Genomic DNA, 20629 nt, shown 5'->3' on the forward strand with positions numbered 1-20629 from the left:
CTTTCCCACTCTTTTTCACCTGTCTTTCGTGTTCTGTTTTGTTGTCTTTGTGTGTTGCCTAGGTGATTGATGGTCAACAATGGATTGGGATCTCAAATCTGTCCTGAAATCGAAGGTAAATCTGGTGAAATCTGCACAAAGGAACTTCCTATTGCATTCTCTTTGGTTCCCCAAAGGCCTCCATTAAGAAGGGCAGGCGATCGAATGCTGAAGGAAGCTCCAAGAAGGAAGAAACTACCAGTTCTCCGGTGACAGAGGAGAAAGACTCAATTCTGGATAATGACTTCGATATACCGCTCGAGAGGCCGCCTCAGAGGGCACGAAAAATTGGAGGCTGGGCAGAAGAGCCTCAAAAGAGTGGAAAGTAAGTGAAGCATTTATGATTATTTTACATTTAATTTAATTAATTATTTTGCTTTATTAAACTTCATGCAGGAATCGAACGTCTACAAATCTCATTGAACAGTAAGTTAAATTATGATTTTGTATTTTTACATATTGAATTTCAGAGAAAACATATGCATTGAGAGCAATTTTCGTCAAAACTTTCACTTTTGAAGGAAATTGGATGCAATGCTGTAAAGATCTCTACACACTCAGCGCAATTTTCGTCAAAAAATGCTTTTTTGAAGGAAATCGTGTGTGCAGGTGTAGGTACAAACGTCAAAATTCTGTCAAAACTCCAATTTTTGACGAAAATTCCCCTGAATGTGTAGAGACCTTAAATGCATCTACACACTGGGAGCAATTTTCGTCAAAAAATGCTTTTTCGAAGGGAATCGTCTGTACAGGAGTAGGTACAAAGTCAAAATTCTATCAAAAGTCCAATTTTTGACGAAAATTACTTCCAATGTGTAGAGGCCCTAATGGTGTCTACACACTTGAAGCAATTTTTGTCAAAAATTGCCTTTTTTAAAAAAAATCTGACGTTTGTGCCTACAAGAATAGGGGAAATTTTCTTTAAAAAGGCATTTTTGAAGAAATTTCTTCTAGTATATAGAGGCATTAAGTGAAAATGTCAAAATTCTGTCAAAAATGCATTTTTGACGAAAATTGCTCCCAAATAGTGAACAATCAAATTACAATTTTGATCAGAAAATTTTGTATAATAATTGAAAAATGTAGTCACATAATCGTTCTAAATCTTCACATCTTTTTCGCTAAATGGAATTACTAATTAATTTATCAATAACCCAATTTTCTGAGTTTATGATTTTTATAGATTCAGATAGGAAATTAATTAAGTTTTTAATGATTACACAGTAAAGTTTGTTCTCAATATTTTTCATAAATTAATTGTTTTAACAATGTACTACACTACATTCAAAATGCAACAGCAAATTTTCTATAGCATATCCGGGAAATCTTTCAATTTCAAAGCTTTTGGGTGGACAATATTAATTTAAACAAATTCGTAAATTTATTATTGGAAATTTTAAGTGAAAATTAATTCTAAAATATAAAAGTAGTTATTTATTCCATGTTTTTACTAATTTTCTGATTTGGTAAAGTGCTTATTCAACTACTTTGAGGTTACGTATTACCTAACCTCAAAAAGAAAATTATCACATGAAAGAAATATTTAGTTTAGATTTTCAATTTAGATTGAAGTTTTATTTATAATTCGAAAATCTGTAATATTTTTAATCCAGAAAAATTTAAATAGTAACAATCTGTTAAAGTTTTGAGGTTAAAATTTTACTCTCTTTGAATTAAAGAGCATTTTTTGAACAGATTCGTATATTGTTATGACTAAATGATCCCATAAAAAGTCTTCCAGAAGGCACATTTGGTTGTGTCTTATTCTCTTATTTAACTAGTAAATTAATTCAAGTATTTGTAGGTTATGTTTAGCGTAACCTAAAAGATGTAAGAGTAAGACATATTTCATTTGCTACATGAAGAGACATTTTTGGCTAATACAGTGCCCGCTTTGTAATCCGGATGATTGTTAGACAATATAACAGATGTCCGCTTCGTAATCCGGATGGATTTTTTGAATTTGTTCAACGTCTCGAAAATATAATACAAGATTTTTTTGTAGAATTAGTATAAAAGTTTTAAAGAAGATTAAAAACACATAATTAGAGAATTCTATGCTATTATACTTCATTTATTAAACAAAACCATCACAGGATAATTCATTTTCATTGCTGAACACACATGCATACATAACCTCAAAATTATTTTAAATGTAACCGGGATAACTCGTCCGGATTACGCCGATCCGGATTAGATAGCGGGCACTGTATATCAAAATTACAAAATTTGGCAAAGCTGATATCGAGGCTCAATACGCTCAATACAGAAAAAGACCAAAAAGCAAATGGAATTGATGCATGATTTTTTCTGAGTGTACAAATGGGCCCAAGAAGCCTTGATATGTTTGAACGTTCATGGCTAAAGGCCCAAATAGACTCAGGATGATCTGCTTATCCTCGAGATTATTCAGACTTTTTTTTAAGAGATTTAACATCTCTACACATTGAGAGAAATTTTCGTTAAAAATTGCTTTTTTGAATGAAAGTACGTGCACTGGTATATGTCAAAAACGTCAAGATTCTGTTGAAAATTTGAAGAAAATTGTTACCAATGTGTAGAGGACTTTAGACCATAAAATTACGCAGTAAAGGAAATTTATGCAAGTATCCTCTAAATTCTTGACCCTAAACGCTCAGCGTAATATACTTTGGGTTGATCTGTTACCGTAAAATTTTACTGGCTAAATATTCTTGAGGATCAACCTGAGTCTATTTGGGGCTTTAAGAATAAGCTAAATTGTAAAAATTGCAAAAAAAAAAACAATTTTCTACTAAATGTATGATATTATTGTGGTATGCTAATGAAAGAAAATAAAAAGGGGAAGTCTTTTTTTCTGAACCTTTTTTAACACTTGACTGTTCTCAAGTGCTTCTTATCGACTTTTCTACATGATGGTTCTCGTCACGACTGCTTAGTTATTTTATAATACGTCGAAGCCTGGCGAAAATAGTCGATGCAGAAATCAACCCAAAGAAAAGTCGGCAATGCAGAAGCACTTGAAAACAATAAAGTGCTAAAAAAATGTTCAGGAGTAAGATTCCCTCTTTTCATTCTCCATCGGAATAACACAATTAAGTAAATTTATCCTGGGAATTTATTAATTGATATGATAATTTCAGAATTGCAAAACCATCGTGGTAATTTTGATAAAGATTGAAAAGGAGAAATCATTCTTTTGAACATTTTTTTTAGTATAACGCAATAGGGAGATGACCTCCTTCCGGGTGCGTCAGAGATGCTGATCCTTTCAGAGACCAAACAACAATGCTTTTTCGTCAAAGCTTTCGACAGGACAGGACACTTCCATACAATTTCTTTGTTACATTTTCACTCACTCAAAACCGTGATTGTTTGTCTCTGAAATTTGTCTTCCTACATCACGGTTTTGAGTGAGTGAAATTGTAACAAAGAAATTGTATGGAAGTCTCTTTAATAAAAAAATTTCCCACCTTTTAGCCACTGAAGAAGGCGCACTGTCGCGTCGAAAGCTTTGGCGAAAACATTGTTGTTTGGCCTGTGAAAGGATCAGCATCCCTGACGCACCCGGAAGGAGGTCATCTCCCTATTGCGTTATATTTTTATTCTTCGTCAGTTATTCTATTGGCATTTTTTAGTACATTGCTGTTCTCAGGTGGTTCTGCATTATCGACTTTTCTTTGTGTTCGTTCCTGTCTCGACTGTTTTTACCAAACCTCGAAACCAACACAAAGAAAAGTCGATTACGCAGCAGCACATGAGAACAGTCATGTACAAAAAAAGAGGAGAAGATATCACTTTTTCATCAGAATAGCACCATAATAATTCCAAAATGTCTCTGAACGGCTTTTTTTCTCTCCGCAAATGCATCAAATCGAAGGGAAAGATTCCAGCAGTCCAACTCTCCTGAAAATCCAGAAGATGAGATTCCAACAATTCCTGATCTGGATGATATTCAGGATGACATTCTTCTCAATGATATCGCCCCATCGCATTCGTAAGTTCATTTTCTCAAAAGCTTTGAGGTCTAATGGTACTATTCCAAAGAAAAATGAACGTGTTTTTTTTTAGCACTTTACCTGTTCTGCAGTGTTCCTGCACTATTGACTTTTCTTTGTTGGTTCCTGTCTTGACTGTTTTCTCCAATACAAAGAAAAGTCGATAATGCAGAAACACTTGAGAACAGTAAAGTACTAAAAACATGTTCATTTTCCATTGGAATAGCACCATAATGCCCAACGCACAACAACTTTTGTTTAGTAAACATGTTTTTGAGATTTCAATGAGAATGCGTGAGATCTAGATAGACATCTAGATCCAGTCATATCGCTTAGTCTCATGGGAAATTTTGAAAACATGTTTACAAATAAAAGTTATTGTGCACTGGTCATAATTTAAGAGCATAAGCAGAATATTTAGCCACGCCCAATTCCAGTTATCTCATGCAACACACCATTGTCTTTATCCAAGACACTTTCCGCTCTTTTAAAATGAAAATTTGGCCTGGTTATGCTCGTGAAATTGATGTCTTCTTTTAATTAAAGGACAAGGTAATCAAACACTCAAACAAACCTTTTCCAATAGGATTTCCGTAAAGATGGCTGCAACTTACAAGGCTTTAAACTCAGACATGGTCAAATTAGGAAACCTGACGTCTCTGGAGGACGTCGATCTCAGTCCACTGACCAAGTGCCTACAAATGGAAGCAACAGAGGAACCCGATGAACCTTGGTACTGGGAGGAGCTCTTTACCTCCGTGACAACTGAAATAAATTCCAGCAAATCCTCCGGAAAAGCCATAAGCCCATTCTTGCATTGATTGATCAAAAATAAAGAAAACTTCAAGTGAATTATAAGTAGAAATTTATTTACATTCGTGACTCAATCATTTTCAAATCTTACGTCCATATCCTCAATGATGGCATTTCCCACGACGTACTCCTCGGTGTCCTCTGAACTCTGAGCACTTGGCACAAGGCCATCCTCATCAGCCTTCTGCAGAATCTCACAGATTAGCGGTGACTCTACGCCCAGAATGTACTGACAAGTCTGTGGCTCGAGTAAGTAGAGTGACACGAAAGTCTTGGAAACGGCATTTTCCAGACACTTCAGTTTCACTTCTGTCTCGCGTCTCTCGCCCGTTTTGTCACATTCTGAGCCTCCCTGGTAGAAATGCGTCAGCTCCGTCCGGACATTCTTTGGCTTTGGTCTCTTGTGGGGATGTTTCTCAATCCACTCTCGATGGAGTTTTTCATCAAAAAAGCCCAGAATCAAGGATGTATCTCCGTGATATTGCCGAACATACCTACCATAGCAAAATTCATACTTCCACCAACCAGTTCCCTGCAACAATCCCAAGATAATCCCTAGTTAACCCCTTCCTGGACCCCTCGAAAAATCTCACTTACCCCCGTTAAACAGTGTTTTCCCTGAAGGAAAGCCTCAACAGGAGTTGTATCCGTAATTGTATCCTTAATCTTGGTAACCTTCTTAGCCACCGGACTCTCAAGATTCTCATTCACATCATCCTCATCGAAGTCATTCTGCAGGATTTCCATTCTCAGTGTTCCGTCCTGCAAATACCCTCTCAAAATTCAAAAACCCGACACAGAAAAGCCCAAGGGAAAAGATGTCCAAAAAGCACAGAAAAATGGAAATAAAAGAAAAAATAAAACACACCTTTGCATCTACTTTAAAAACAGCAATAGTGTCCTTGGCATTTTGGTGGGCGTTCTAAGGGAGCAACAGAAAACCAAACTAAAATGATTAATAATTTGGCCAGGACAACACAAAGCATTCTGGGAAGGAAAGGGGTGAACCTTTGCATGATCATCTCCTTTGATTAAAAAAAAGCATCATTTTGTCCATTGGAAGCTGAAAGGGAAAGGATATTGACTTTTCGGGATCTGAAAAGGATGTAAGTATGATAATATTAATTATCTCGTACAACACACCATTTTCCCTTTATCCAAGACACTTTCTCCTCTTTCGAAAATGGATGTGAAATTAGCCTAACTCTTTCACGTCAATAGGGTCATACATGACCCAGGGAAAAAAGTTTTTTTTTTGACTATTTACATAAATTGAAATTTATCGGTTTGTGCACGACATCATAATAGAAGGATGTAAGATTCTTGGCTAATTTTCTCAAGACTCCAGATATGCAGGAAAATAAAATATTTGAGATCAAAAATCACTAATTTCGAACTTTGTGAAATGACTTTTCTTTTTAATTTTTTTTAATATTAATTTATTTTTTTCAGCAAAAAGTTCTGTAGAAACACAAAATAGAATATCCAAAGATTGTATATTGCATATTTTGTTATAAATAAAGTACTGTCAATTTACCAGAAAAGCGTGTAGAATTTTCCGTGTCATATATGACTCTATTGTCCGCAAGGGTAACAGTGTTTTCGTCCCAAACCTATAGCGAAATGTAGTTGGGACATTGTTTTTCTTTGTGAAATCCAGAAGGTAAAGGGACAGATAATCCTAACCGGCTTATGTAGGTGAGATTCTTAACGTGAGCTAACTCGGAGTGCATGCAAATTCGATTTGGAGCTGAAGTTGGGAGACGTCATTCAGTTATCTTGTAATCTTATTAAATCTCGTAAAAAACGTCATTTTGACAAGTGCTTGGATCCTAAGCTTCCATCAAGAACTCTTTGGTGCAATATTAAAAAGCTTGGTCTGCGACCGTCTGTGTCATCAAGTGAAAGCAATTCAATCTCAGCTCAAGAGTTGTGTGTATTCTTTTCTTCCTATACGTCTGATCTGTTGATTTCTCCTTCTTTGCCCCCCGCGCCCTGGGAGGGTTTTAGCTTCAACTGTGTTTCGCAGGATAACGTAGTTTTAGCTATCTCACGTGTCAAGTCGAATGCTATGGGGTGTGATGGCGTCTCTCTTCAATTCATCAAAATTCTTCTCCCGGTAATCCTTCCAGTGCTCACTGATATCTTCAATCATATAATCACAACTTCAAATTATCCTGATTCTTGGAAACGGGCTCTTGTAGTTCCGATTCCCAAAATTTTTAATCCTAAATCTCCCTCTGATTTTAGGCCTATTAGCCTTCTTCCTGTTCTATCAAAGGCCTTTGAGTTTCTTCTTCACGAGCAGATATCACAATATTTAGAGGACACCAGGCTCCTCTGTGACTTTCAGTCAGGCTTTCGAAAGGGCCACAGCACTACGACGGCTCTCCTGAGAGTCAACCATGACATTGCGTCTTCAATGGATCGAGGTCGCTTCGTAATTCTTGTCCTGCTGGACTTTACTAAGGCCTTTGATAGCCTTCCTCACAATCTCCTATGTTATAAATTATGTTCCCTTTTTAAATTTTCATCCTCAGCAGTTGCTCTTATACAATCCTACTTCACTGGAAGGTCACTAATCGTGAAGTATTGTGAGAATATTTCGCCCCCTTCTCTTTTAAATAAGGGCATTGGACAAGGTTCAATACTAGGCCCATTGCTTTTTTCTCTCTTCATTAATGATTTACCCTCAGTATTGAAAAATTGCTCCTTTCATCTTTATGCTGATGACCTTCAAATCTATGTTGAGGGTGATCCTTCTGATCCTCTTCAAGCTTTTCACCTAATGAACGGTAATCTTTCTAAAATTGAGCGCTGGGCGTTATCAAACGGATTAATTCTGAATCCTAAAAAGTCGCAAGCTATTGTGATTTCTAAAAAGGGAGTTACCATTGATTCCTGTCCATTGCACCTTTACGGTGAAACTATCCCTTTTTCTGATCAGGTCAAAAACCTAGGTATAATCTTCAATACAACTCTCTCTTGGTCTGATCAAGCCACTTCTATTTGCCGAAAGGTCAACTATTCCCTGTATACCCTTAGACGCTTCCGGGACATTACGCCCTATGACACTCGTTTGATCCTCGCGCGAGCGCTTCTTCTTCCTTTTTTTAATTATGGAGCAGAGCTATTTTTTGCGGCGGATAGTGACACAATTCGTCGTCTGACGGTCTCCTTTAATGATTGTGTCAGGTATATTTGCGGCATAAGTCGCCGGGATCACATCACTCCATATAGAAACGTTTTCATTGGTTGTGATCTAAGATCCCTTTTGAAGATGAGAGCTGTTCTATTCCTGTTTCACCTATTGATTTCCGGATGTCCTGAGTACCTGTCGAGTCTTCTGGTTAGGGGGGGTTCGGCCAGGGTTCGGGGACTCTTGGTGCCTAGAGTGGGCAGTGACTGCCTTTATAAAACTTTGTTTGTTAAAGGCGTTACTGCTTACAATAGCATACCGAATGATAAGCGCACTTCTGCTGCAGCCATTCGCCAATTTTTTCAAATAGAGGCCTGAGAAGCTTGGGATGTGGAAAATCTTTTCTTTTCTCTCTTTATTTCTCCTTATTTTGTTTTTTATCCTTTTTTTATTTTAGTTTTTTTTATTATTATCTTTTTTTTCTTTCACAATTGTAAAAGGGATGATCCTATTATTGTGAATAAATACATTATTATTATTATTATTATTATTATTATTATTAATCAAATTCGTGAAATTATACAAATTTTGTATTTAAACCAAAATATCAAGGATTTGGATGAACTGACAGAAAAGTGTTATATGGGTGAAATGTAGACCAGAATGTTCTCTATAATTTTGCCGTAGAACTTGAACTCATCGATTACTCAGAAGCCAAGATAAGCGAGGTTTTTTGTTTCTTAACTCGTTTTTTCATCCAGAGTGCCCCAAGTAGTCATTTGTTGAACTTCAACTATATCAAAGAATTGTTGTATTTTGTGGGACTTTCCATTTAAACCCCTATTTTAAGTGTCTTGGTGGAGTAGAGGCAGTCAAATTGGCATCTGAGTGATTTCAAAGCGTTATTATTGGAAAAAGCCATTTTTTCACACTTAAACGGCAAAATCGGAGTGATAGCGTAGTCTGAGTGGAAAATGATGTATGGACGAAATGTAGAGACAAAAGTTCTCTACAATTATGTCGAAGTAATCATCAAAATCGGTTAAGCACGTGTCGAGATAATTGAGGTTATGTGATATTGAAATTGGTTTTTCGACTGTGGCGCCCCTGGTGTTGGTCCCACGAAGTTCAAATATTCTAGAAAGTTGTAGCATTTGGTGAGATCTTTCGTTTAAGCCCTCATTCATCAAAATCGGTCACATAGAAGCGGAGATATGATTTTTTGAATTTCGTGAACTTTGACCCCTCATATCTCCGGTTCTATTGAAACCACAGCGCGCATACGCAACATTTTGGAAACGTCCTAGACTGGACTACAACATACTAAAATTTCATTAACTTGCACAATGCCGTTTTTGAGAAAAGTGACTTTGAATTTCGATGAATTTTGACGCTATCACAGCGCCACCTGTGGTGACTTTTTGAACTTCCATCTGAAAGTGCTCGTCGAGACGAAACCAAAAAGGTAAAATTTAGGTCGCTATGTTAGTTAGAACCGGAGATAGAGGCCGGTCAATGTTCGAACTTTGACCCCTTATAGCTCGGGTCAGGGGTTTTAGATCGACTTAAGGTTTTTTTTGTTTGATAGGTATAATCAATGGCTACAACATACTAAAATTTCAGCCCGATGCACAATGGAATTTTTGAGTTATTTAACTTATAAGATTTAAAAATTTTCTTTTTAATAATAGCGCCCATAGCGGTGGTTTTATGAACTTGCGATGTTAGAAAGGGAAGTGGCATTTCACGAGAGCTTTCCAAAAAGCCCTCACTTTTCAAATTCTGACGATTAGAACCGGAGTTATGGCCATTTTAAGAAATTTTTTTTGGACCCTTATAGCTCGGGTCAGGGGGGTCGGGGGACCTTAAGTTTGGTATTGATGGAAAGCCCTAAGGCCCAGCTATAACATTCTAAAATTTGAGCCCGCTCGATGCCATAGGGGCGGAGCTATTGAGAAAACAAAAAAGGGGGGTCTTCAAAATGGCGGAAGGAGGGGTGGGGGGTGGGGGGTCAATGCACCAAGTTGCAATTTTCACCCGATATATAACCTTTGCCGAAAACCGCAAGTCGATATTTTTTTTAGTTTAGGAGCTATTAAGCTCCAAAGAGCGGCCGGCCGGCCGGCCAGCCGGCCGGCCGGCCGGGAACGTAAAATAGCCACATATATATTCGTGATCAGGAAGTGGCGAAACACATTTTGGCCAAGTTTGAGGTCGATCGGACGACATGAAATTTTGTTAGGATTATAGTAGGTGAGATTGTTAAGAATCTCACCTAATATCTCACTCCTGGACATTTCATCTTATATCTGATGAATTATAGCATATTTTGCAATATTTTAGAGTATTTTGCAAGCGTCTCATATTGTGCAATTGTATTGTGTGTGAATAAATATTTGGATAAGTTTATTTTTGCCAAATACCACTCAAAATATTGTGACAGTGACTGTTCAAGGGATTTCCAGGAAGATACCTTGAACACCAGGAGTACAGTGTTCATAAAGACAATCCAGTTTGCCATGGTTTTGGCCAAATTAATAACTTCAAGCAAAAAAAACTCTTAAAAAGCCCGTGATATAAATTTTGAAAATGGTATATATACTTCCCTTGCCGACAATAGGGTCATATATGACCCGGAGTTTTTCCGAGTTTTCACGCAATGGAAATTTTTTTCCTCTCTGAACTCTTACATTTGATCATAAAGCATTAGGAAAAACTCAATTTTACATGAATTCATCTGCTGAATAAAAGTGTGGCACTAAAGAGTTAATTATAATACATATTATACTTCTTCAAGGAAAATAATATTTTTAATATCAGCGAATTTTTCTCTCTGATTGTTTAAAATTAGCGAATGGGAAAAATTTCTTTTTCTTCTGTTCCTTCTTTTGCTCTTTAAATTTTATTGCTGTCGGATTTCTTTTTCTTTCTGGTAAGATCCACATTGCATACTTTTTCGTCTTAAATTTTTTTTATTATAAAAATTTTTGTTTTGTGTTCATACCTCTGCCATTTTTTATTCGATTTTGATGAGTAAGTAGTCGTTGGAAAGGTCCCAACGAGCTCTATAACACACCCGAAAATCGCGAAAATCATAAAAATTGGAAAATTACAACTGTCAAAATTTCAAGATCAATACTCCAAGTGCGTTTATACCCTGGAGCGGCAACCACGATTCCGAACACCTTCCTTTGTTTCCGAACAATGCAAATATAAGACATTACGGTGCTATTCCAATGAAAAAGTGACCATGTTTTTTTTAGCACATTACTGTTCTCAAGTACTAAAATAGCTAAAATAGACTATGACTGTTCCCACACGTCATTTCAAGGAAAATAATGAGTAGAGAATATTAATGCTGCTCTCAGAATTTTCACCACTGAGTATTCACGGGAAAACTCATGGAAAACCTGGGAAAACCCGCGGTCGAGGCTAAAGTTGCCAACTCCCGACCATCCAACTGCATCACGCCACCAAGCTAACATGACAGGTTACTCCACACTGACTGAATGCCAGATGGTATTGTGATCGGGTGAATGCTCGGAGGGAATATTCGAATTCGGATTTCGATTGAATTTTTCGTTTGTGTTGGTTCCTGTCATGACTATTTGGTGATTTTGGAATACGACAAGGACGGGGTAAAATATGAAGTTTTGTGTAGAGAGAAGAACCTTACATCTTGTCAATTATGATAAAGAAAGTGTAGAAAATACTATGAAAGTGAAAACATTAAATTAATCTTGTCGATTTCCCAATCAAAATCCTAATTCGAATATTCCCGCCAAGCAAGCTCCAATCACAATGCCATCTGACATTAATTAAAATAACATGTGGGAACAGTCATGGTCTTTTTAGTACTTGAAAACAGTAATGTGCTAAAAAAACATGCTCATTTTTTCATTGGAATAGCACCATTAGACTTCCTTGAATATTAACGGAAATTACGCAGGATTATTTTAGTTATATTTTTATTGAATTAACGAGAGACTATTGGAAAGTAAAGAATTTGATGGAGGGAGGAAAGGCTTTTTCAACATTAACAATAATCCATTTCTGCAATATTATTTGTTTTTCTAAAGTAATGCAGGAAACAAAGGAATTTCTCAAATCTTGCGCATTTGATATAGTGGAGTTTTCCACAATGTCCTTCTTGACAATTCTCAAATTGCGTCGTCGTCGTTTATAAGACCACTGAAAATTCTTTTTTTTTTACTTCTCAAATCATTATTATTATTTTGTATTATTTTATTTATATTGTGTATCGCTACTGGTGTATCGGCAAAGGAAGTCACCACGCTAAGTCGGCGGTGGACGTAAACATCATTATAAACTTATTAATTATTTTATGTAACCTAGATCCTTTGTGTCATAAAAACAGTTCTTTGCCCATTGAGTTATCAAAATTCTTCCTAAGTTAAATAAACTTTTTCATTCACTTTTCCCTGGAAACACCGCAGTTTTTGCCAATCAAAATTTACAGAGAAAAAATCTCAGTTTCATGGTATGTGTCTCGGCTAACTAAACTAATTTCTCGTTTCTTGTAATTAAATTTCATTTAAGAGAAAGAGACAATTATATCTGATTTCAGTTTGAAAGAGTGAGAGGTAAAATTTCAATCGATTGAATTTCACTCAATTGAAAAGGTGTGCCAGCACCTTAAGAAAATGGATCGAAAATCAAATTTTCGTGTGATATAGAGGAACATAGCCTTCTGTAAAGTTTTAGAGCAATAAATTTCCTATAAGAACGTTGCAATTGGAAATTATTCGGACCTTTTGGAGGATTGAGAAAATCAGTTTAATATAAAATAGCCATTTTGTTACATCTTCTACCACCTTTTTTGCATTCAAAATTAAAAATACATATTTTTTATTGTATATTTTAAAATTCATTATTAAAAAAAATCGTTTGAGCTCAAGAAGAAAACTATAATTTTTTCTAAAACCTCTGAAAGTTTGTAAAAGGGGTGGAGCCTATTATTAATGATACGATTTTCCAAGCCCTACCTACAAATAAAATAAGCGAAAATATAAAAAAGGGAAATTTTTCTTCTGAATTTTTTTTTAGTACACATGATTGCTTTGATATGCTTCTGCAATTCTGCATTATTGATCTTTCTTTATGTTTACAGAGGAAACGTCACGCCCTTGATCACATTAATCAATATATTCCCAGATTCAATTCATTTAATGGTAATATTCCAATGAAACATGAAAAGGAGAAATTTTTCTCCTGAGCATTTTTTTAGTACATGGCTGTTCGCACACCAAACAGTCGTGACAGGAACCAACATAAAGAAAAGTCGATAAGGCAGAAGCATTTGACAACAGCCATGTACTAAAAAAATGTTCAGGAGCAAGATTTCTCCTTTTCATTTCTACACTGAGTGAGAGAAATCCGAAAAAGTTAAAATAACATTCCGGAAATGTTTATTTTACCCTGCAGTATTGATCCGAAATCGGTGTAAATATTACCCTTTTTATGTGTATTAGGGGTTAAAGTTACCCTTTTTCATGTTAATTTTACCCTTAAAGGTGTAAAATTAACATTAAAAAATGTTGATATATTTTTTTCAGTGTAATTGGGCATATTTTTGAAGGGGGCGTGGTTAGAAAAATGAAGGCGGGGCTTTTTTTTTTAATATTTTCAAAAATAAAATCAAAGGAGATGATTTCAGGGAAAGGTATTCCAGGGAATTCGGTGAATGAGAAATTTGAGAAACTTACCGAGAGTTTCTGATAGCGCAGCTTCATACTTTCCACCTCCATGGCCAGAAGATTCCGTGGCTTCTGAGGAGCAGTGCCGACTGGGTAGCAATTGATGTTGTTGTCCCCGGTTTCCTGAGGCCGGAATTTTGGATGGGAGCAGAGATTGGGCGTCAAGATGATCATTTCGTAGTTGCAGGTGGAAGTTTCTTTGAGGGAGTAGATGGCATTCTTGCCATGGGCATAGCAGACGTACAGAACTTTGGTGACACGTGGTTCATTGTTGAGATCACAGATTGTCCCATCGCCCATTTCCACTTCGAAGTAGGGCAGATTGAGGCTGTCAATCTTCTTGTACTGCAAGTGATCAGAATTTTCCTGATTCACTTCAGCAGATTCCTCTTTATTCGTCTCCGTCTTCCAATCCCATTTGCCCAGGAAGTATTCCTGAGTCTTTACCGATTTCCCATCTCTCTCCTCGTGGAATTGTTTGACATACTGCCCATGGCATACCTCATACGTCCAGTAGCTCTCAATCCGGATGGAGCACTGGGCCGAGGCGAAAAGAGGCGTCAGGAGTTCAAGAGGTCCTGGCCCTTGATACGGAGCACTGCTCGTGTCCTCCTTCTGCAGAACCGGCGGAATCATGCATTTATACTTTTCCTTCGTGGACGTCGTGACAAACATCGGCTCCGCACCTTCCACATCTTGCTCTTGCTGCAATTAAATAATAATTAATACACCTTTTATCGCAGAAATCATCTCCAGAAGATCTTATTACCAAGTCATCAATTTTTCCTGGCCAGTTAATTTTATACAGGATATTGTCATCGAATCCCTTGTTGAAATCCACATCCAGGCCTGCTACCAGGTGCAGACAAACCACAAATACTACTTCCTTGGGAAAAAGGATCATTTTCACGAAAAAATTTAGCACTTTTCACTACTTTTCTCTCAACATTTTCCAGCTGATGTGGTTTTTGAGCAAAATTCCCCTCTTATTTGACAGTTGCTCAATTTTCTCCACTTTACCGATTACCCCCACCACCAACACAGTAGACTTTCTCCTACTCCAATTGCTTTTCTTTACGTTTCAGTCATCACACATTTTTCCCATTTTCCTCCAGAAAAAGTGTCTTTTGAGATAAAAATCTTAGTTCTTAGTCATAGAAAAGCCTTATCAAGTCACCTTAAACAATGTCTGCAAAGAAACAAAAAAGTGACACGGTGTTTTGGTACAAATGTGAGAAATGCGGTGTGCACATAACCTCAAAGAAGACAGCTTCCCATCCAAAGATCTGCCCAATTTCTGAAAAATCCACAAATACCAGCTTTATCTCTGCCTCTTGTCTCTATACAAATGAAGTGGAAGGTATTCCAGTGCCTGACACAATCGCTAGTTTGGATTCTTCCCAGATATCCAAATTGCTGTTCATCGGAAGCTCAGCAATGACGCTCTGTGGATGGGCATCCGGAGATGAGGTTCTGATAACAATCCCAAAGGACCAAGCTTTTGTTCCTCGGATCAGAAAGGTGTTTGCCCAATCAGTAGATTCCTACTCATCAGTCTGTTTTGCAGAAAATGGTAAGTTGATAAATCTTTTGATCAAAATCAGTGCAGTGGCGTACTTAGGGGATCTTGAAGTTTTTTTTTGGCACGCTAAATAGGGGAACGTGGGGCTAAATCTGACTGGATATTTTATTTTGGCTTTACCGCTCAAAGCACCTATAAGAATTCCAATTAGAATATTCTTATAGGAAATATCTTACTGAAACTTTGTCCGAAACCATTTTTCTCGTCTAGGAAATTTGATTTTCCATACATTTTCTTAACCCTTTAACGACGAGACACTTTTTACAGGCTGAAAATCAACAATAAAAATTAAACTGGGAAACATAATCAATGATAAGTCTTACTTCTAACCTTGGAAAGTCCAACGGAGTCTGATTCGGTGAATTTTACGCCTCTATGAACGATAGGGACAAAAATAGCCCAAAAATTTGAGTAATTTTTCTGACAATACCAATGAATAATATTTTTCGTTTTAATGAAAAATATTACGTATGAGTATTGTAGTTTTTGTTGCCAAAAGGGTTTTGTTTAAAAAAATGGAAGTATAAAAAATAAATAAAATCAGTTATGAATTTGAGAATTCAAAAAATTCGCCAGTTTTTGAGCTTAAACATTTACTACATAGGAGACTTGCAAAAAATATTCTAGATTCCTTGAACCTTCTACTTTACAATTATGTACAGACATAAGAAAAAAAACCTTTAGGTAGTCAGGAAAAATTATTTTCTTTATGGGACACCGGTTTTCCAAACGTCCATAAAGGGTTAAAATTCATTTTGTGGAATTTCCCTAAAATGCTGGGGCAAATATGGACAGGCATGTGGTAATTTTTGTGGCATTTTGATTATCTTAATTATGGGCTCTTGTAAAAAAATACAATCGACATATTTTACTCGGAAATTTATTTCTTTATAACTTTACAAAACATAATTTTTTCCTATCTGAACAAAAAATTGTGCTTTTCTAGTCATTTTCCGAAATCTATTTGTTTTTCAAGAAATATCTTTCCGCTGGTTTAGGAAAGGCAGAGAAGCCGAACTGTCCTGTCCCTTCTCTTAAAAAAGAAAATGTACAAAAAAATTGTTCAACTCTTTCGTCTCTTGTGGGTCTCTGGGTACCCATGGAAAAAGATTTTTTGGACTACTTATACTCGATAAAAATCCGATTTTTGTGGATGATCACGAACTAAAAGGATGTTCAAATCTAGGATTTTTTTTGCAGGATCCCAATTAACTCCTGAGCTAATATATTTTTGATGAAAATCGTGAAATTCACAATAGTTTTTTTTCTCAAAGAATTTTTGAATAATGTCTTTTTCACTCTTTGCTACTCTTGTTCTTTTTTGAGCATCGCAGATCAATTTAATTTTGAGTGCGAAAGATAGCAAGAGACACATGCAACATTTTTGAGCAAAAAAAGAAATGTGAAATTTGATTTTATAAATTTTTCCTAATCTTAATAGCTCCGGCACACCTTTTATTTAAGGAAAATTTGATGTTAATCGAAATTTACATCCTTTGCTTTGTCAAACATTTTGCATGTGTCTGTCCCACTATTTCTAACTCTTCTTCTTCTTTTGAATATCACAACAAATTCAATTTAGCTCAATCAAATTTTAAGTGTAAAAATGAGACAGATAGGGTGATTTGTCTAAAGCGAGACAGTTTGGAAAGTTGGACAAAGCAGTGTAGAATGTGAGACACCTCCTTAAAACTTGATAATAAATCAATTAAATATTTCAATTTTCGATAAAATGATTATTAAACCTAATTTTGTGATTATTTGAGAAGTTAAAAATGCAAAAATCGTTATTGAACAATCAAAGAGTGACTTGCAAAAAGAATTTAAAAAATGTATTGCATGCATGATATTCATAACCTTGACACAGTAGTTGTCATTTTCTCTGTTTCTTATGGAAGTTGCTAAGAAAATATCAAAGTGTTTTGTTTGATTTTTCGGCATAATTTGTGAAATATTATTAAGTCCGTAGTGAAAATTGAAGGACATACATCCATTTAAAAGGTGAATAAGAAATATTTGTGAAATATTACATTTAAAAAGAATAGAAAAGTGATTTAATTTCGTGTTGCTTTCAAAACAAATTTTATGAAATCTTGGACAAGTTGATTTTGTGAATGAATTTGGTGGTTTTGTGCAGTGAAATCATGTTAACAAGGTCGACAAAGATCCTTAAGTATCCGGAGAAATAGTTGCAACAGCAGTTAGCAGCTGATTAGGAGAAAATCTCCCGGAAAAGGCTTCAAGGATTTCCAGATTCCGAAGACCACTTTTTCTGACAGAATGGATAGTAAATATCGCAAAAACACCTGGCGAAAGACAAAGAGTAGCCTCTACAGAACTCCCAAAGCAAGTGGAAAAGGACCTAGCCGGATGAGGTATCCAAATCTGCTAAGAAGTTGCATCCGCTTTAAAGCTATAACTGCTGGACAGCACGAGGCGTCTGTGAAATTTACAGAACTTCTTTTTGGTTAGACGTCCAGGAAGTTCTTGGTAATTAGCGTTCCTCAACTGTTACCCGGACATAAAGGAGGGATTAGCATAACCATCCAATGTGCAAGTATACGCAGAAAACCTTCAACATTTGATTTTCTACATATTTCGTTAAAATATTTTGTCATTAATATCACTATGTCCAACTTTCCAAAAAAAATTGTCGCGCTTTCCAAAATTTTGTCCATCTTTTCAAAATGTGTTGTTTTTTAATTTGATGGAATATTCCAATTAATTGGTTGAAATATCTATTAAAAACTGTTAAGATTCTGTTAGAATATTTCACAAGCAATCTCATGATGCAAAGAAAATAAAAAAATATATATTTATTCGGCTTAAAAATGCATTTGAAATTGTACTTTTTCTTAAGTGTCTCCCTTTCCACAATCCACCCTATATGAAAAATCTTTGAGAACGAAAGAGATGTGAATTTCGAGTTCATAAAATTTTCCTGATCTAGAAGTGCGTCAGAGGCTTAAAGTTCTACCGTGCAAATTTGAGAATTACTGCCAAAATAGCCCCTCGGTCCCCTATTTTTGCCCTTTGCCCGAGTACGCCGCTGCTTTTACTTTGAGGAGAATTGATCAAATGATCAAAATTCTCCTTTTTAGAATTCACCCAGAACTGGTTAGAATACCATGGGAAGCAGTTAAAGATTTCTGCAATACCCTCGGAAATATTCCCTGCAGAAAAGGTTGAATTTTGCCTGCGGGAAGGGCAGGAAATTGACGAGGAACATGCGAAAGATTTACTTCAGAGCCTGAAATTTGATTTGGGCAGTTGGGTAATTTTCAGAGGATCCCAGCATTCTCTGAAATTTTTTGGTAGAATTTACAATTTTGAAGTAAAATCTGTGAATTCGGAGGATATTGTCGAGAAGCTGAGGAATTTGAATCTCAGGCGAGAAGGGGATTGTTTGGAATTCTTCCGGATAAATTACAGAAGTGAGTTTTCCCTTGCTACGGGATGTGTTAGGAAGGGGAAAGAGGAAGGAAGTGGAGAAAGTGAACAAGTGGTGATTGGAGGAATGGATAAGTTGATAGAAGATGCGAGGGAGTTGATGAAGTCAGCGTTTGGGGAAGTTCCCGGGAGGAAAATGAGAATTCCCCATGGGATTTTATTTCACGGTCCTGCGGGATGTGGAAAAAGTCTGATTTGCAATTTTCTGGCGGGGACAGCAAATTCCAAAGTGGTTACGGTCAATCCTCATAGGATTTTTAGTAAATTTTTGGGGGAAGCTGAAGTGAGTCTCAATAGACTGTTCCAGGAAGCTCTGAAGAACTTCCCAGATCCTACTGTCATCGTTATCGATGACATTCACATTCTCTGTCCAAGGAATGAGTCCACGGATGCTGTCAGGCGAGTTTCTGCCACTCTGCTGAAGCTTCTCGATGAACTGCCCTTCCGGAAGGATGGTAGCAGGATCTTTGTGTTAGCTGCCACGACAGATTTGGAAAAAACTAATCCTGCTCTTCGGCGCAGTGGCCGCCTTGATTGCACAATGGAGATTTCTGTGCCCACTCCTGACCAGAGGCACGATATCCTCAGGAAATTACTGGACAGTGTACCCAATGGAATCCGGGAAGAAGATATCCGGAAGCTGTCTAAAGGGACTCATGCTTTTGTCGGAGCAGATTTATCAGCCTTGGTGGGCAAGGCGGTTGGGAATGCGGCAAAAAGAAATGCCCAGGTTTCCCTGAATGATCTCAATTGGGCTCTCAGCTCAGTCAGTCCCAGTGCAATGAAGGAAGTTCTGATTGAGGTGCCCAATGTCCGTTGGGAAGACATTGGGGGGCAGCATGAGTTGAAATTGAAGCTGAAGCAGGCAATTGAGTGGCCACTGACGAATCCTGAGATCTTTCCCAGATTCGGAATTGATCCTCCGAGGGGTGTTCTGATGTACGGTCCTCCAGGATGTTCAAAAACCATGATAGCTAAGGCTCTGGCCACAGAGAGCCGGCTGAATTTCCTCACGATCAAGGGACCAGACATCTTTTCAATGTGGGTCGGTGAATCCGAAAGAGCCGTCCGGGAGTTGTTCCGGAAGGCTCGTAGCGTGGCTCCTTCGATTATTTTCTTCGACGAAATTGACGCAATTGGAGCTGAACGGGGTTCAGATTCCGGATCGTCAGTCAAGGAACGCGTCCTGGCACAATTACTCACCGAATTGGATGGAGTCACATCTCTGGACAATGTGACAATCGTCGCAGCGACCAATCGTCCCGATCTCATCGATAGGGCTCTACTTCGTCCAGGACGTATTGACAGAATCATCTTCGTGGGACTCCCAGACACAAACACTCGCCGGGAGATTTTCTCAATAAAACTGAAGAAGATGCCCGTAGGCAAGGATTGCAGTGTTGAAAAGTTAGTTGAACTCACGGAAAACTATTCAGGAGCAGAAATTCAGGCCATTTGCAGAGAAGCTGGAATTTCTGCCCTGGAAGAATCTTTGGAAGCGACAGAAGTTTCCTGGAGACACTTTCAGCGGGCATTGAATCTGATAAGGCCCAGAACGAGCCAGGAATTGCTGAAAATCTACAAAGAGTACGAGAAGGACTTTCAGGCGCAGCAATAGTACCTCTTTCCAAAGGTAAGTCATTTTTCTCATAAATTTCACATGCAATAGGGGAATGTTTTCAGGCTTCGCACACTCTAGCTTCGAACACTAAATATTTTTATTTCCATATTTCTCATTTGATATAATACAGTTCAAATCGATTTTTAGGAGGACTTTGGGAAGCGTTCTTTGATCAATTTTCCCTAAAGAAAGCTCTCAAGCTTTTTTGGTTTCGCATTGAATTGAATTGAATTGAATTGAATAGAATTGAAACTGCATTTTCGTTAAGAGCATTTTTTATGGAAAATTCTT

At 37.0% G+C, this 20629-nt stretch overlaps 3 protein-coding genes across 8 annotated transcripts in view; 2 read left to right on the forward strand and 1 right to left on the reverse strand.

The window, feature by feature from the left end:
• Window positions 1–51: 51 nt before the first annotated feature.
• On the forward strand, window positions 52–4863 carry LOC129806663 (intraflagellar transport protein 43 homolog A). Its single transcript, XM_055855425.1, has 5 exons — window positions 52–115; window positions 177–364; window positions 436–465; window positions 3899–4015; window positions 4603–4863. Exons 1-5 carry the CDS (start codon window positions 80–82, stop codon window positions 4835–4837), a joined length of 606 nt encoding a protein of 201 aa, XP_055711400.1. The 5' UTR covers window positions 52–79; the 3' UTR covers window positions 4838–4863.
• A 1-nt stretch (window position 4864) lies between these two features.
• On the reverse strand, window positions 4865–14693 carry LOC129806656 (endoplasmic reticulum lectin 1). Of its 2 annotated transcripts, XM_055855411.1 has the most exons (5): window positions 14455–14693; window positions 13695–14390; window positions 5698–5751; window positions 5427–5591; window positions 4865–5361 (listed from the first exon to the last, which is right to left on the reverse strand). In XM_055855411.1, exons 1-5 carry the CDS (start codon window positions 14587–14589, stop codon window positions 4900–4902), a joined length of 1512 nt encoding a protein of 503 aa, XP_055711386.1. In that variant the 5' UTR covers window positions 14590–14693; the 3' UTR covers window positions 4865–4899. The 2 variants fall into 2 exon arrangements, with proteins under 2 accessions (XP_055711386.1, XP_055711387.1); XM_055855412.1 differs by lacking the exon at window positions 5698–5751 and having other exon boundaries at window positions 14455–14690.
• Window positions 14694–14719: 26 nt separating this feature from the next.
• LOC129806654 (ribosome biogenesis protein SPATA5) overlaps window positions 14720–20629 on the forward strand; it is a 55438-nt gene continuing 49528 nt past the window's right edge. For all 5 annotated transcript variants that reach the window (XR_008752189.1, XR_008752190.1, XR_008752191.1 and 2 more), the window contains exons 1-2: window positions 14720–15258; window positions 18369–20350. Coding sequence is in view for 2 of the 5 variants with exons in the window: in XM_055855408.1 (XP_055711383.1) it covers window positions 14871–15258; window positions 18369–20335 (2355 nt within the window). In the remaining 3 variants the exon portion in view is untranslated. The remainder of the gene's footprint in view (window positions 15259–18368; window positions 20351–20629) is intronic.

The sequence above is a fragment of the Phlebotomus papatasi genome, chromosome 3 (genome assembly GCF_024763615.1).
Source record: "Phlebotomus papatasi isolate M1 chromosome 3, Ppap_2.1, whole genome shotgun sequence".
NCBI classification, from domain to species: Eukaryota; Metazoa; Arthropoda; class Insecta; order Diptera; family Psychodidae; genus Phlebotomus; species Phlebotomus papatasi.